General features: G+C 48.5%; 1 protein-coding gene across 1 annotated transcript in view; it reads right to left on the reverse strand.

Moving 5' to 3' along the window:
* The window catches only part of srgap3 (SLIT-ROBO Rho GTPase activating protein 3), an 80,132-nt gene that overhangs the window by 17,627 nt on the left and 46,043 nt on the right, over window positions 1–16,462 (reverse strand). The window contains 8 exon segments of the mRNA XM_042089038.1: window positions 1,016–1,118; window positions 2,599–2,626; window positions 5,503–5,587; window positions 8,868–9,065; window positions 10,063–10,164; window positions 10,454–10,675; window positions 12,925–13,053; window positions 15,588–15,773. Of these exon segments, the coding sequence (XP_041944972.1) occupies window positions 1,016–1,118; window positions 2,599–2,626; window positions 5,503–5,587; window positions 8,868–9,065; window positions 10,063–10,164; window positions 10,454–10,675; window positions 12,925–13,053; window positions 15,588–15,773 (1,053 nt within the window).

The following is a 16,462-nucleotide window of genomic DNA, read 5'->3' on the forward strand; positions in this document are numbered from 1 at the left end:
GCGGGTACGGGCATTCCTTCTTCCCCTGGTAGAGAAAGCATCGACAGCAAGGAGGAGCAGAGGAAGGGGAGCAGAGAACCACAAACAGTTAGAGAGAGGAGCAGACAGCTGAGAATGCCCACTGTGGAGGCGTAGTGCAGGGGGGACTGGGCTGGCTCCAGATGCAGATATGGGGGTGCAGTTTAAATGTGCCCTCCTCAGGAGCACATCAGCGTCCATCTTAACATGTGCTTTCTAGACTGCCAATGGGACTACGTTAGTGTGCGATGCGTTAGAAAAAATTCAATTTCTAAAACGCTAATGTAATGCACGAAACCCTAATGTCATTACTAACTGTTTAGGCCAGTGTTTTTCAACCACTGTGCCGGGGCACACTAGTGTGCCGTGAGAGATCATCAGGTGTGCCGCAGAAAATTACCCAAATGTCACTCACTGGTTCAGAAAAGCAACTGTTGCATCAAAGAATTTATAACCACATGCTCTCATTGATTGTATGATTGCACTATTTGTGGTATGCAGGCATTGTACAACGGGGGCCCCATATCCAGTATTCACAGAATCATCACATATCCAGTTCATAACAACAATAAATTATATACCTACAAATCAAACAGAGGGCCCTTGTTTTATTGAGCAGGTCTTGCATAGAAGCCATAATAAGGCCATATCTGTGTATTATTTGAAATTTTAACCTATGGTATGTTTATTTTTTCTTCACACAGGACGTTAGTGTGCCGTGGGACATTTTAAGTGTCAAAAGTGTGCCGTGGCACAAAACAGGTTGAAAAACACTGGTTTAGGGCACCTTTTAAAAGGTGTGCACTGATGACTTGTATGAGAGAGGCAGCATGCAAGCTGACACCCTGCTAGTCTGCATCTTCAGAGCCATGAGAAAGAAGGGATGGGAGTGGGGTACATTTGAGGGAGGAAGGTGAAGGGGGGGCGACTCAGAGGTCAAAGGCTGCCGGTTGGCCTCCAGCCATCTAGGGGGAGCCCATTCGGACAGCACAGGTACCTTGATGAAGGTCTCCATATTGCCGTTAAACAGCTTATGGTTATAGACGGAGCGTGGTCTAGGCTTTCGTAGTTTCTGTGGCTTAGGGGGGAGGGTTGGGGGCCTAGGGAAATGATGAATGTGGGACACACACACACACACACACACACACACACACATATATATATATATATATATATATATATATATATATATATATATATATATATATATATATATATATACACACACACACACACACACACACACACACACAAGAACAACAGTTCCAATGACCATGTACAATACAGAGCACATATAAATGAAAGCTGATCCTGCATTAGCCAGCCTTTTCGTGTAACCACCCTCCTTTTTGGTTTATTTAAACGGTAATGCATTTGGGCAGAGGATGTGATCATTAATGAGAAGTTTTTCCTAAAACAAAACAAACAGCGTTGCACTAGAGAGGGCTGTTATTGCCTCCCTGATGGCTCTGACCCATAATTAACCCATAGCATGCGCAGCTGAGTGCTCAGTTCCTGCCTGACTCCTCCATCTGGCCCTCCGTCTACATCAGCCCTCACTGCCCCCCTCCCCAAAACGGCCCCACTGCCCGCAGACTGAGCACTGGGCAGAAGACGACAGAAATATTACATCACATTATCTGTATTTGTAGAAGGTTATGAACACAGCAGAGGTTTCTCCGGTTCGCCTTGGCTGCACGGACTTAGCAAAGTAGAAGCTATGTGCAAGGCATACAGTATATCAGTGCAGCATTAAACAGACATAACAGGCAATCATGCCCTCCAGTGCCCACCAAACAGCTAACCTGTGATCCAGGCCATATTTTTGCATGTCCTAAGGCTTCAGTGGGGGGGAAGGAGCTCTTTATTAGATCTGCCTGACAGAAACTCAGAGACCATAAAATTGAGCTGCAGTATCTCTCTTAATGTGTTACCAGATTTATGTGGATCCAGATGCTCGCGTCTAACGGCTCTTAAAACAAGGCTGGGAATGTGCTCACTGCTTCCGTTGACAGCCGGGGTGTACCCCTGAACTACCCACAATGCAGTGGGGGTGGGGATGGGGGGGGGGGGTTCCAGTGACAGCTCACTGATGGTTCCCGGTTTGACCTCAGTGGTGCATACTTCACCAGCTCTTCGCGCTACTGATTTTCTGTCTGCCCATTTTGATGCCGTCTGCCTTGTTTTCATAACTGTCACCGAGAGTTAATGGACCGGAATAAAATGTTTTCATCTGTGGCTACTGCTGACTAACGTGAAGATGACACGTCTAGCAGCATGTTGGGCTGAAAACTCTCAATCTAAGTAAACAAACAGTCAAATGTAAACATTTACGAGAAGAGAAACATTTGGACCAGTGAGCAATGTTTTCATAGTTGTGGTCTGAAGTAAACATTACTTTGGCGGTTAAGTGCTTGAACTTTCCTGAGCAGGCTTTTCTCATTAATCTCTCAAAATCCTGTCGACAAGTTGTGTGTTAAATGGCTTTACATGCATTTTGGAGAATTAACAACACATCAATAGAACTGAGGAGTGAGGATCGAGAATCTCTTGCTTTTCAGTTCTGTCAATGTGGCTTACCTCGTAGTTCCACATTCAGCCCTTTCTCCTAAGACAGAGAGAGAGAGGGAGAGAGAGAGGGAGAGAGGGAGAGAGAGATAATGCACATGAGTGAAATATAATCAAATATTGGCATCTCATGCATTTTTGCCTTTGCTGTGTTTCTTAAAAAGCCTCAGTCTAAGCCCAGCGTGGCTCTGGAGAGAATGCCCTCGGCCATTGAGGGGAGATGAATAGCTTTAGCCACAACACCATTCTTGAGACAAAGGCTTTCCGCGGTCTCCGTAGAAACCTCCCCGAGAGCCAGTGGGGTGCAAGGCTTCCCTCACTGATGGGAAGAAAAGAGAGCTGGGCGTTAGGGGACTGGCTAGGGAGACGGGGTGTGTGTGTGGGGGGGGGGGGGGGGGGCACACTGGAGGGACATGGCAGGGAGATGGGGGAGGAGAGGAGAGGGGAAGGGGGCGATTGGGTGGGTGGGGGGTCATCTCAGTGGTGACACTGAGCGATGTCTGTGCCGGCTCAGTGAGCTCTTTGTCCCAAGCCCTTCCCCATCTGAGAGCACTGGACAGGACTGCCAAAAAAACACCCAACTCACAATATCACAAGCGGCGATGGCGGGCTCGAGCACCTCTACAAGCGGTGACATTTTGTCTTCCAGCTATTTACTCACATGTGGTGTGTGCGTCAAATGAGCTTTACATATTAGAACTCAATCACACAATCACACTCACAATCACAGTCTCTGACACACACAGAAATGCAATTCTTGATATGTGAAGTCTTTCTCACGCATATATTCTGTCGCATGCACATGCCTAATGTGTCTATCCATTTCCGTCTTTCTCTCACACACTCCAAGTCAAAAGCCATGGTCACGTTGTGTGACCGTGATTCTCCATAGCTAAAGACCCATCATAAAGAATGCCCTCGAGAAAGATTGCATCTAATACAGCATCTCAAAACCAGTACAAAATCAATACGAAAATCATATGCTGGTAGGGTAAAAAAATATATTATTTCCACCTCGCTGATCCATAATCTGATAGTGAACCTGCATTGCCTTGTACTGCAGACTGCAGAGTGCACAAGAGTGCTGGTAAACATGGTTTAATGAAAAAGAGGGAGAGGCATGATTACACAATCTTTCAATATGTGCTTGCAGTACAGGGAGAAGGCCTATGAGGTCTCAGGAGCATCCATGGGAGAAAACAACAGTGCATTTCCTGCCAGTCATCTCCATGAGTGATGGCCTCAATCGGCCAGCTGCCCGACCAACCCCAAAATTACATTTCTGCACCTGCAGAGAGCCTTTGTCTCCTCCTCTCCTGCTCAACGCCGCCGATAAAACATTTCGTGCACTGAAGCCAATGAACTGTGAACACAGATATTGCAAGGGGAGGCATTTTTATGCGAATCATATGCTCTCAAATCATCAAAGTGTTCTACAGCGAGAGTCTAAGAGTCTACAGCAACTCCATTTCCTACACCATGTGTGCAAATTCACAATGCAGCTCCAGCCATTCACTTTCTAAGAACCATGACAAAGACATTCACGTTAGTAACCAGGTTATTTGCATGGAAAATAACAGAATTACTTCAAATGAATGTATTATACTTCACTTATTAAAAAACATGTAGGGGATTTCTAGCCTGGCTAACGTCAGACCTCATCTCATTGAGATGGGGTCTGGGAACTAGACATTCATTTTCTCGTATTTGAAACGTGGTTTACGAATGCACAGAGCCGTTGATTGGGCGCTACGAATGTCTATCAAATGCGTCTGTACATAGCTCATAACGGCTTTGGTGTGTCGTCATCGTCTTGCTGCGCTCCCTCCGTTCTGTGATTGGTTCCTTTGTTGAGGTGGAAACGAAGTCCATAGAATCCATGCTACCTAGCAGCGTGAATAAAATCACGCGCATAAGGCAGCCTGGGGAAACCCAGGCTAGGGGATTTCTGCATTTCCAGCGTTGCATAACCTTTCACCTGTCTCCTTTAATGGTGCTGAGCTCCCAGTGTAGGGCAGGTGGGCCTACCTCAGCCAAGTTTACCCACCCCTCCCACCATGGGGATAGACTGACTGGAAACAGCTGACTTCATTAACAGAATGCATCTATGATCAATTCATGTGAATAATTTAGATGGTGGCCAACACATGGAATCACCATATGTGTCTTGCTTGTGGAAACCCATATGCAGAGACCTGCAGAGATCTCACACACGACCACACACACACACACACACACACACGACCACACATGACCACACTCCATCCCGGCGACTCCACCCCAGCTGGGGTGTCTGGGCTGAAGGTGGTGGACGTGGGGGCGGGGGTGGGGGCGTAGGCGTGGCTAGCCTCAGCTGGAGCCTCCCTCAGATCCCCTCCATTAGATCGGGTCCCCGTCCGGGCGCAGCTGCCCAAAATGAACCCGTGGAGTGAAATGCTGATTGATTGGGCGTAAACCACTCCTGGCAAAAACGTGGCAAGTCCTGCCCCTCCCTCCCTCCCTCCCCGACCACGTGGCGAGCGCTGGGCAGCGGAGAGAGACGCTTCTCCATTAGCACCTCACAAGATTGAGTCAGAGAGACTGAGACAGACCGGCCTAGCAGCCACACTCACTACCACAAGCCTAACCTCCTGCTGCAGTTCAACTGGGCTGCTTCCCTCAGTTGGTCATTGAAGGCCCTAGAGCTGAGGGCCCTTAGTAGCCTCTGCACTGCACCGCATTAGAACACAGCACAGCCCATGGCACGGAAGCACACGGTTTCATTACAGGCTCCTTCAGACAGGACTCTTGGGAGGCTAACTAGAGGTGACCGATCAGCAGCTCAGTCACGCTTCACATTAAATGGCAAACATAGAGCCAGAGAGGGTGAGTGTGTGTGTACAGTATGTGTGTGTGTGTGTGTGTGTGTGTCCTCACCTTCTCCCAGGGTGCTCTTCAGCAAGTCGTGCTTGGCCTGTAGCTTGATGATGAGGTTGCTGCCATTGAGGTACTCCTTGAATTTCTGTGGGGCAGAAGATGAAGGCGTCAGCAGGTTAACGTGACTAATGCGATCGGACGGGAGCAGGGCAGGGCGGGGGCGGTGGGCCGCGGTGGGCCTTGGCGTTCGCCTGGGAGCGCATTTCACCCCTGCTCGGCTCCGCTCCGCACAGCCCCAAATTCAATCTGTTCCACGCAGGATTTAATCTTAATATGATTTTCACGAGCATGGGGCATGTCATGAGTGTTTTGGGTGAGTTTGCGTGATGATGGGGGAGTGCTGACAGCTCTGACAGATGAGACAACCGTACGGCAGACCACAGCTCCTGAATCACTCAAGAGAGGCACAGGGCTATGGGCGGGTAGCTACAGCAAGGCCATGGAAACTAATGGAAAACCAAGACAACTAATGTAAGCAATTAGCGATGAAGTGTGGTAATATGCAAGGGTGTAAAAAAGTCTTCTTGAGTCACAGCCATGTAGCTGTGGAAAGCTAGACTGCTGGGGTATTAGTTGGCTGTATCTATAAAGTATGGAGTCATGGAAACTGATGAAAAACTAAGAGACCTAAACTACGCTAGGAGTAGATGGAGCTCTAATAGACAAGTGCTATTTCAAAAAAGTCCTTGTATATGGGTCTAGAGGCATTTCTTAGTAAAAGTTGGGAACAGGACTTTTTATCATAATTAACATGTGCTGAATCCAACAAGCCCTGTTCCCAAGCAGAATTTTGAGTTTTTTGGGGGGGGGGGGGGGACCAGTGATGCGTTGAGCAGTTTTCACCATCCTCTGCCGTGCTTTCCAGTCGGAGGCAGAGCAGTTGCCACCATACTGTGACACAGTTGGTGAGGATGCTCTCAATGGTGCAGCGGTAGAGGTTTAGAAGTTCACCAGGATCTGAGGAGAGAGGTTGTGTTCTTTAGTCTCCTCAGGAAGAAGAGATGCTGGTGAGCCTTCTTGATCAAGGTAGAGGTGTTGAGGGTCCAAGAGAGGTCCACAGAGATGTGGACACCCAGAAACATGAACTGGTGACATGCTCCACCTCAGTCCTGTTGATGAGGATGGGGCTTTGTGTGCTAGCTTTTGACTTCCTGAAGTCCACAATGAGGTCTTTGGTCCTCTTGCTGTTGAGAGCCAGGTTGTTGTTGGTGCTCCGCGATGTTAGGTGCTGGACCTCCTCCCTGCAGGCTGTCTCATTATTGTTGCTGATGAGAGCAATCACCGTAGTGTGATTGACAATGGTGTTAGAGCCATGTACAGGTATGCAGTTGTAGGTGAAGAGGGAGTAGAAGGAGGGCTCAGCACACGCCGGTGTTCAGGGTGAGGGTTGAGTGGGTGAGGTTATCTAATCTGACAGACTGCGGTCTGCGGTTGGTTAGGAAGTCCAGAATCTAGTTTCAGAGGGAGGTATTGATGCCCAGTTCACTGAGTTTGGTGATAAGTTTGGAGGGGATAATGGTGTTGAATGCTGAACTGAAGTCAATGAACAGCATTCTCACATAGGTGTTGCTATTGTCAAGGAGGGACAGGGCAGAGTGAATTGCCGTAAAGATGGATTCTCTTGAAGCACTCTATACTGCAAACAAAATCTACCTCTGGGTACAAATAAAGTAACTTGAACTAGTTATAAAGTTATTTATCTAGCTATTAATTCACAGGACATTCAATCATTTTACTAACACAAAGGTTATGAAGAAATATGGGTAACACTTTATGGTAAAGGTACATGAATTATCATGAATTCATGCATGAATTAATTCATGATTTATGCATTACTTCATTCCTTTATATCCTATGAATCATCAGGAATTGACATGAATTCATATACTCTCATTCATGATGACCTCATGTATGAACAACACATCAACTAAAGCATTAGGTGTGATGGGTATATCATTATGATTTATGATTTTTTAAGCATGATCATCATGATTAAATTAATTTTAGGACAATTAACTCAACTAAAGTAGTGAATAATGACATGTGTTTAGAGAACTCCAAAGTTATGTTCAAATCAGAATTTGAGCGGTGATGACCACATTTTTGGCAGCAAAATAAAGTCATGATCATGGTTAATACATCATAATTCATAATGATGTGCCCATCGTACCTACTACTTTAGTAATGTGTTCGTGTATGAGGTCACAAATGACAAACTATGAACTCAGCAAATTCCTGATGATTAATTGGATATTAATGAATGAAGTAATACATAAATCATGAATTAATTCATGTACCCTTACCGTAAAGTGTAACTTACTCCGAGACTACATACATTACCAACCTAATTCGCTTCAATTATGTAAAATGTAATGTAAATCAGGTTTTATGGCCAAGTATACTTTGGTATACATGGAATTTGGTCTCTGCATGTATCCCATCCGTGAATTAGTGAACACACAGGTCACACATTGAAGCACACATTAACCTGGAGCAGTGAGCTGCCTTGCTACAGTGATGCTCAGGGAGCAGTGAGGGGTTAGGTGCCTTGCTCAAGGGCACTTCAGCCGTGGATGTGGGCATGGGAGACTAGTGCTCAACATTTCCACATTTCCACCACCACATTTTTCCTACTGGTCGGGGATCGAACTGGCAACCCTTTGGTTTCAAGCCCAAAGACCTAACCAGTAGGCCATAATTTTCAACTTTACATTTCATCACTACACATCTTTCTTGACCCTCAAAAAACACAAGTCCCATTCTTCAAATACCGTGTGCCTGCTCAGTTATAAAATTTTAACAATTACATTTTTCAAAGGTTTTTTCAGGTAATTAACATAGGCATAATGCTAGATTTTTTTTCTTTTTTTCACAGCCTGTATCCTTGATCTATTGACCAAGGGAGATTTCTGTGAACAATTTGAATTAATTTACATGGTATAATGACATCCGCCCAATGAAAGTGCCCAAAATCGCCATTTTGGCAACCATTTTGTTTATGCTAATTAGATTGTCATTAACTCAAAATTCAGCTTGGGAACAGGGCTAGTTGGATTCAGCACACCTTAATTATGTTAAAAAGTCCTGTTCCCAACTTTTACTAAAAAATGCCTCTAGGAAGCACATATCTCAAAAATATCACCTGTCTATAAAGGGAGTAGAACAATGTTCTTGCTCTTGGAAAGTGGTGGGAAGCTAGGCTGTCAGAGCATACACAGACAGTATAATCTGCTACAGTTAGCTATAGCCATGTAGTATTTACAGACGGTCATGCTGGGCTGTAAAGGTTTTTACCAGAATGTTCTCTGCGGCTAGGGGGAGCTACGGAAGGCCAGCTTTGTGAGAGCGAGAGAGCCGTGACTCACAGTGAAGTAAAAGACCTCTGTCTCCTGCTGGTTGGCCCTCCTCTTGGCCACGTTGACTTTGCTCATGTAGGTCTCGGAGGCCACAGACTTGATGGACTCTGTGGAGCGGCTGTGCTGGAAGGCGTCGGACACGTCAAAGTCCTCTACAGTCAGCATGTCCTGTAGGGTCTGCATGGTGGCGTCCAGGGTCTTCCGTACCTGACACAGTCAAAGGGAGTAGTGGGTTAAATTCAGTATGATATTGATTTGCTGTCAAGGAGTGGGTCATTATCTGAATATTACTGATCTATAAACTCATACTGATGGCTATTAAGAGATGCCTTACTTTGTTTTTCCACATTTCTGTATACTCTTCTAACTTGTGTGCAGCTTACAAAGATTACACAATTTCTCCACATGTTTCAGTGAAAGGCTTATAAGGTCTGCAGAGCATTGTTACCATTGTTGAACCCTTAAGAGAGGAAGGAAGTCTACCCTTATCAAATCCAATTTGATTTATATCAATCATGTCAGACAGAATTAGTACAGAATTATTGGAGTTGGCTATGCTGACAATGAGGCATACTGTAAGGGAGAACGTTCAAGAAAATCTGGTTTTAGGCTGAGGGCCATGCGAACCAGTGAGGCCAGAGGTAGGGCCAGTCTGTCAGGTCCTGCATGGCCGCGTGTGAGACAGCATGCGGTCCCATTCACACAGCGCAAGGTGATGAATGGGCCTCATTCTCACCGTGACACCAGTTGTCCATTACCGGGCACTTATGAGACGCCGAACGATAAGGATGAGACACAGTCATCAATACAGACAGACAGGGGTCATTATGGCCTCCCGTCCAGCCTGCATATACTCAGGCACTCAGGCACTCACTTTGGCGGCGGCCCTGTGCCGTGACTGGGTGGGCGTCGCCTCCTGATTACCTGAGAGCACTGAATCACCTCAAGAAAAAACACCCCTCGCTCTTGAACAAATGCGAAATGCTAAATATATACTCTAAAAGCTCCCAGGGCACGCGGCCTGCAAATTGAAATTGAAATGAGCGCAGCTGCAATCCAGCGGAGAAAAAAAAGCCTCCATCCCAAATTAGCAGGACAAGAAATGAGGGAGGGAATCGAGAAGCGTGCGGGCGCAGTGAGGGAGGGAATCGAGAAGCGTGCGGGCGCAGCACAGGGCAGTGCACGCGTTGAGTGGAGCGCTTACCTCCTCGTTCTCGATCTTGAGCGTGGCCAGGCGGGACTGCAGCTGGTGGTAGCGCATCAGCAGCTCTGTCTGAACAGGCTGCTGGGCACTCACCTGGCACACCTGAGACCACACAGCAACACGGCACACACACACACACACACACACACACACACACAGACACAGACACACAGAAAACCCCCACACACACACACACAGCTGTCAGGCAACCACAGTCACAATCAACTGTTCATTCACTACTCAGCATTACACAGGATGGTACTGTAAAGCCTCATGAGCAACATGGAATGATCTTTTGGCCAGACATCCAGTCTCATGGTGCTTTACAGAAAAGAAGAAAACCTGCACCAGAGGGCAGACACAGCAGGGGACGCACACAATGGGGTCTCACCTCGTCCCCCATGTGGGGCAGGTACTCAAAGCGCATGGGCGGGCAGAACACTTGGTTGTGCATGTCCATGAGCTTATGCTTGTCACTGCGAGGGTCCAGGTTGTCCACGGCGTTCTCGATAACGTCCAGCCCCTCATGCCTGGACGTCTCCAGACTGTACTCGGCTGACAGGTATGTCCGTAAGGTGCGGGCCAGGCTGGCATGGTAGCCCAGGTCACAGCACTGAACAGAGGCAGAGTGGAAGACCATAACAATTATTGACTTTTGCATTCATCCATTACACAAGAAAAGGTCAATGTTAGAGCAATCCCCAGCTAGAGCAATCCCCAGCTAAAGTGTCTCTTTAATTTATTCAAGCTTAAGCTATTTCTTTCTGCAAGGCTTTAAAAATGCAACACAGCAGCAGTGCAAATGCTTAGATGATGATGAAGGCAGGGAGGGGGTGCTCCTGTGATGCTGGAGATAGAGACATAAAACAGTCACCGAATTTGGGCAAATGAATACATATAAAAGCCTGGTGCAAACTATGATATAACACTACACATAACACACAATTAGAAGCGCAAGCACAGCAGGGAATCCTGGCATAATTAGTTAAAGTGTAGCGCCGCATCAAAAACTAACCTCATTTAGCAACGCTCCAGGTTCAACTTCCTAATGTGCCAGAGGCAACTCCGACTTGTGTGAATCACTTAAACGTCCCTAATGAACACACGGCTCCAGTTACACTCCTAGTCTGTGGGTTAACACTGGGGGGGGGCAACACTAGAGCATTAGTCAGGTCAGCGCGTTGTAATGCGCGTGACGCCACACGTGGGTCCTCCAGCGCAGTGCAGGGGCCGGGCCAACGCGAGCCGGAGGGGAGGATGTGTGCGTTTTACTGAGCAGATTGTTAGCAGCTGCTGTCAAGAGCACAGCACACTCCCAGGAGCGCCGCAGTTCCACCAGGAGGGGAGACGAGGGGAGGTGCTATTAGCATAACAGATTAGCACCTGAATACACAAGGCACACTCACAGTAAATATCGGAGTAAAGTTTGGATAGAGGCATCTCTCCACTATGACAAGAATGGATTGATGAGCGATGGGAGACTCCAGACTCTTTGGAGGGAAATTGTGAAGACAACGAGTCCAAACCATCTGAAATCAATGATTTTTGTGGGCCGACTGTTTTTGTCCTCGTTCAGTGCTCTGGCGTGGTGTGCGGATGGAAAGCTCCACGGCCGGCCTGCTCAGCGTCTGGCTGGCAGTGAATGTCTGGCTCTGACACACGGCCCCCCCCCCCCCCCCCCCCCCCCCCACCCAGCACAGGAAGTGGCGCTCACAATCACTCTGGCCATCCGCTCGGCTCATGCGGAGTGGCGTGGCCAATGAACATGACCGACTGAAAGAGTCCACCGCAACACAACACAAAAAAAGAGAAGAGACTACCGTGAGAGTGTCCAATCGCAGATGTCTCCGGTCTGCAGCATCTGAGGTAACTGGAGTCTCACTGAGTGAGGAGCATATAGGCTTCTCAAAATGAACACCCCACACAGAACTACAGGGGGGTTGGGGGGGGGGGGTGCTTTAACTGTCTCTTTCCCTCCAGGCTGTGGTGGTGGCTGTGGTTGTTTCTTCCTATACTGCTCTGCTGTCATGTGTGCATATGAGCCGGAGACGAGCATTCTACTCAGAAAATGGACACCTATAAAGCTACAGTGTGCAGGAAGGAGCTGGGTGAGACCATTTAACCACAGGGGTCTGTCTGCACAAGACTGCCATTAGTGGTTTTCAAAGCAAATTCACCAACGTGACCAAAGGTAATTCCACATAGCCCAAGTTAATGTTGGCATGCTCTTTCGACCATCATAAAAAGTCCAACCTCATGGCCTCCCTCCCTCCCTCTCTCTCTCTCTCTCTCTCTTTCTCCCTCCCTCCCTCTCTCTCTCTCCCTTCCTTCCTAGGACCTCTCATTCTCCAGTTCACATCCCCTGCACATCAAAAACAACATGGAAGCGGAAAGCTGAAGCAGCTGTGGGCCGCGGGGTCAGTGCGCGAGAAGAGCATGTCAGAACAAATATCCTGGCGCATCCAGTGAGGGTGCGCGCGCGGGTCCACAAGGGTCCACCGCTTCCTCCCCACCTCGCCTCGGCCTGGCGGAGTCAGGAAACCGCGGCAGCGAGGGCCCCCCTGGCCTGCTCCAGCACCCCGAGCCAGAGCACTAGCTCTCTGTCAGAGCCTGTTTTTCCTGGCGCCCCGCTGACAAGCAACTACAGAGCACGGCAGATGGGACGGGGTAAAAAAAAGGACCAGGAGCTTTCCAAGGTGTGGGACCAAACCCTGTGAGTTGTGCAGCAGTGTTGGAGAGGTCAGTTCACACTGCGTCCCAAAAACAGATGGAAGGAGCAGAGCCACACTGTAGCCACATTTACAACATCTGAATGAAGAAATAAACAAAATAAATAAAATAAAAAAAGCCCTGCATACTTACATCAATCATATCGGAGACGTCATGGATGTAGTACTTCGCCACCACCGCGTTGGTTGCCGCCAGGTTCAGCAGGTAGTCGTTGCGTGCCTTGGTGCACTTCAGCTTGTTCTCATAGTACTTGGCTTGCCTCTGGGGAGAGAAGAATGGGCAGATCAGAAACATGTCAGCACACAGACCTGTCACCTACATGAGGAGGCACAGGGACATGCAATGCACTACTAAGAGCAACTATGAGCCCACACTTTAGAGTTCCCCAAGACTGGGTCGGTGGCAAGTGTAGTGTCCTCACAGCGGGTTGAGCAGGCATAACTGAAGCAGTATGACACGTTGCAAAGGTCAAGAGGGAGCACTGCAGTCTGCAGAAGGGTGGGCTCACCACTGAACATATTGCAGACACTGCATTCAAAGTGCACTATCAAGCTACGGGCACACACACACACGCACGCACACACACACCCTGAGAATGACCAGCTGTTTAGCGCAGTCCTCTCCGCTCATGCTTCTGGACAGATGTTGGGACCAGGCCAGGCTCCGAAATGTGGTTAAACAGGCAGTGTGACTTGTGCACGAGACAGGAGATAAAAAAAAGAAAAGCAACATAGGCGCTCAGCTGAACTTTAGCCTGTTTGCCTGCGTGCACGGCACACACACACACACGTGCAAATGCTTTTGGGACGCTATCATTCATTAGGTTTGGAGCTTCAAGGCTATTTGTTTTGCTTGATTATTTCACTCTCTGTCTTTGGATGGCCTCAGCTGGCGTGAACACAGGGGGGGGGGGGGGGGGGGAATGGCACAGGCGTGCTCAGGCTAACATGTCCCCTCTCTGCTAGTGGACTCCAGATGGGACATCTTCCAAATTTCAACAAACACAACTGTAAGTCAAATCTGTCAACTGTTTCCATGCAATAAATAAAGCATCCTGCCAGGCCAATCCATAACGAACTGACAGGAAATATAGTAAGCCAAAGCACAAACACAAACATGATATTATTCTCCATCTCAGCATCAAACACAAATCAGCAGAACTGACAGAACTGAATTCTGTGCCGTTCTGCGCATACCAAAGAGAACTCATGAGCCCACAGATTTGTCATAAAACTAGCAAGATAAAGGTACGGGACCGAAGGGATTTATTTTATGGGGGCCCCTTGCTAGACTCTTAAATGCCTAGTGCAGGTAGGACTGGAGTGCAGTCTGCACACAGAATTAGGTCATGCAGTAAGAGTCAGAGAGAGATAGCAAGACAAACACAAAGAAAGAGAGAGAGAGAGAGAGAGAGAGAGAGAGAGAGAGAGAGAGAGAGAGAGAGAGAGAGAGAGAGAGAGAGGAGGGATGGTAGAAGAGACAGAGAGAGCATCCATAGCTACAGCGATATAAATAGTGTGGGCCTGTGCAGTTCTGGCTGCCAGCTTCTGAGCGTGCTCACTGCGTGCCTGAGGAAGAGGGCGGGGCCTGCAGCGCTGCGTTCCCCTAACAACCAGCTCATTTGCATGAACAATACAAGGCAGCCCAGATGGAGGGGGGAAACACAGCAATTGGCCTCCGGATGCTAAACCCACACCAGTGTCTCACACACCAGGCACACAGAGCAGCGGGGTCCATCAGCTCGGGTGGCACTCGCCACGCCCCGCCACCCGAGCCCAGCGCCTCACAGGAATTAGAGTCACCGCTTGGGGCGGCGGAGATCACCCCGGTCGGGGTCAGTGACCTGGAAATGGTGCTCTGGTCTGCTGGGCTGGCTGGTCGGAGCGGAGGGATGCCTTCCGGCTCCTGGGGGGTGGTGGTGGGGGGGTCAAGTCTGAGGAACCTCACAGCGGCATACCTTGCTGCCTCATTGTCCTCGGCCTCAGTCACATCCCCGCCCTCGCTGCACAACATCTGAACTCATCGCTCGTGACTTCCACAAGGCTGTTTGCACTGAGGCTAATCAGAACTGATCAGCTCTATCCCATTGGCCTTCTGGGAAACCATAACAGTAAATAAATATGATCAGACGCAGTGGGAGAGCTATGAGCTTAGCCACTGCGAAGGCCTCCTTGCTCTGCAATACTGTACCCCAGAGGGGGTCTGCAATCAGATAGATTCTGGTCAGGGGTGGCGCTAGGGTGTTGCTTGATGTTGCTATAGAAACACCTAAGCAACACCAAGTTTTTTTTTAAGAATGACAGAAAGAATGAAATGAAAGCACGAAAAGTGCGATACAATGTTATGAATATAACGATAGTGTTGGGATAATTTTATTTTTATTTGAATATGACACTATGCCAACGTCTTCCTCTCGCAATTTATCTTCATCTCATCTGCATGCAATTATTGTCATGGCCTTCTAAACACGGTGGCGTTACGGCCCAAATCAAACTCCACTCCTGTTGAGGCACTGTTGAGCACAGTCTGCATCACTTGTTGGTAGTAGCCTACCGTACTAGCTATTTTGTTGGTGTTTGCATTTGCAGTTTCTGTATGTGCAATGGACACTGGGTGTGTAGCCCTGATGTTGAGGCCGGCTGGCTGGATTGACTTGTTCATGGGTGGGTTGCTATCATCTTTGCATAATTATTCTAAAATGAACATGTCCTAGGCCCATAGGTGGTGTAGGATAGCCTATAGGCTATGTTAGCTAAACGTCAGCAGTGATGGCGGACGCGGGGCTGGACTCTCACCTTCTCCTTCATCTTCTCGATCTTGCGCACAGAGCTGCGGCGCTGCGGCCGGTCCTCGTGGCGCAGCAGGTTGACGTTGAGCTCGCCCGACTTGCTGAACTGCTTCTCCTCCTGCTTCTCGGCCTCCTTCAGCTTGCTCTCGGCGCTCAGGCTCTCCGTGTGGTACATGTGATACGTCTTCATCACCTGCAGCGGACACGGGGACAAAGACACACACATGCACACACACACACACATGCGCACACACACACACACACACATACGCACGTGCACGCACACACACACACACAAAAAGACAGAAGAGTCAGCATGGGAACAAACAGAAAAGACACCCAAATGCATGACGGCAAACTGGACTGAAAGGTCAAATCAGAAATGGGTAATGAGCATTCGTGATTTATGAGTCTGGCCTGAGCAAACACTCCTGCTGTGTCTCTGCATTCATTAGAGCATTTCAGCCAGAGCCAAGCCTCCAGTTTCCCCCTGGAGGGCACTGAGGCACATCTTTAGTCCTGAGATCCCTGGTACTCAGGGCCAACGCCCGCGTGCACAACCTCCTGCGACAGGAAGCCATCAGTATTCCCAGCACAGCTCTGCAGTCAGGAGACCCGCATGAATATGCAGGAGAGAGGAGAGGAGAGGAGAGGAGAGGAGAGGAGAGGAGAGGAGAGAATAGGAGTGGATAGAGGAGAGGAGAGGAGAGGAGAGAATAGAGGAGAGGAGAGAGGAGAGCAGAGAATAGAGGAGAGGAGAGGAGCGGACAGAAGAGCGGAGAGAGGAGAGGAGAGGAGAGGAGAGGAGAGGAGAGAGGAGAGAGGAGCGGAGAGAGAAGAGGAGAGGAGAGGAGAGAATAGAGGAGAGGAGAGAGGACAGGA

This window comes from Alosa sapidissima, chromosome 4 (genome assembly GCF_018492685.1).
Source record: "Alosa sapidissima isolate fAloSap1 chromosome 4, fAloSap1.pri, whole genome shotgun sequence".
NCBI lineage: Eukaryota > Metazoa > Chordata > Actinopteri > Clupeiformes > Clupeidae > Alosa > Alosa sapidissima.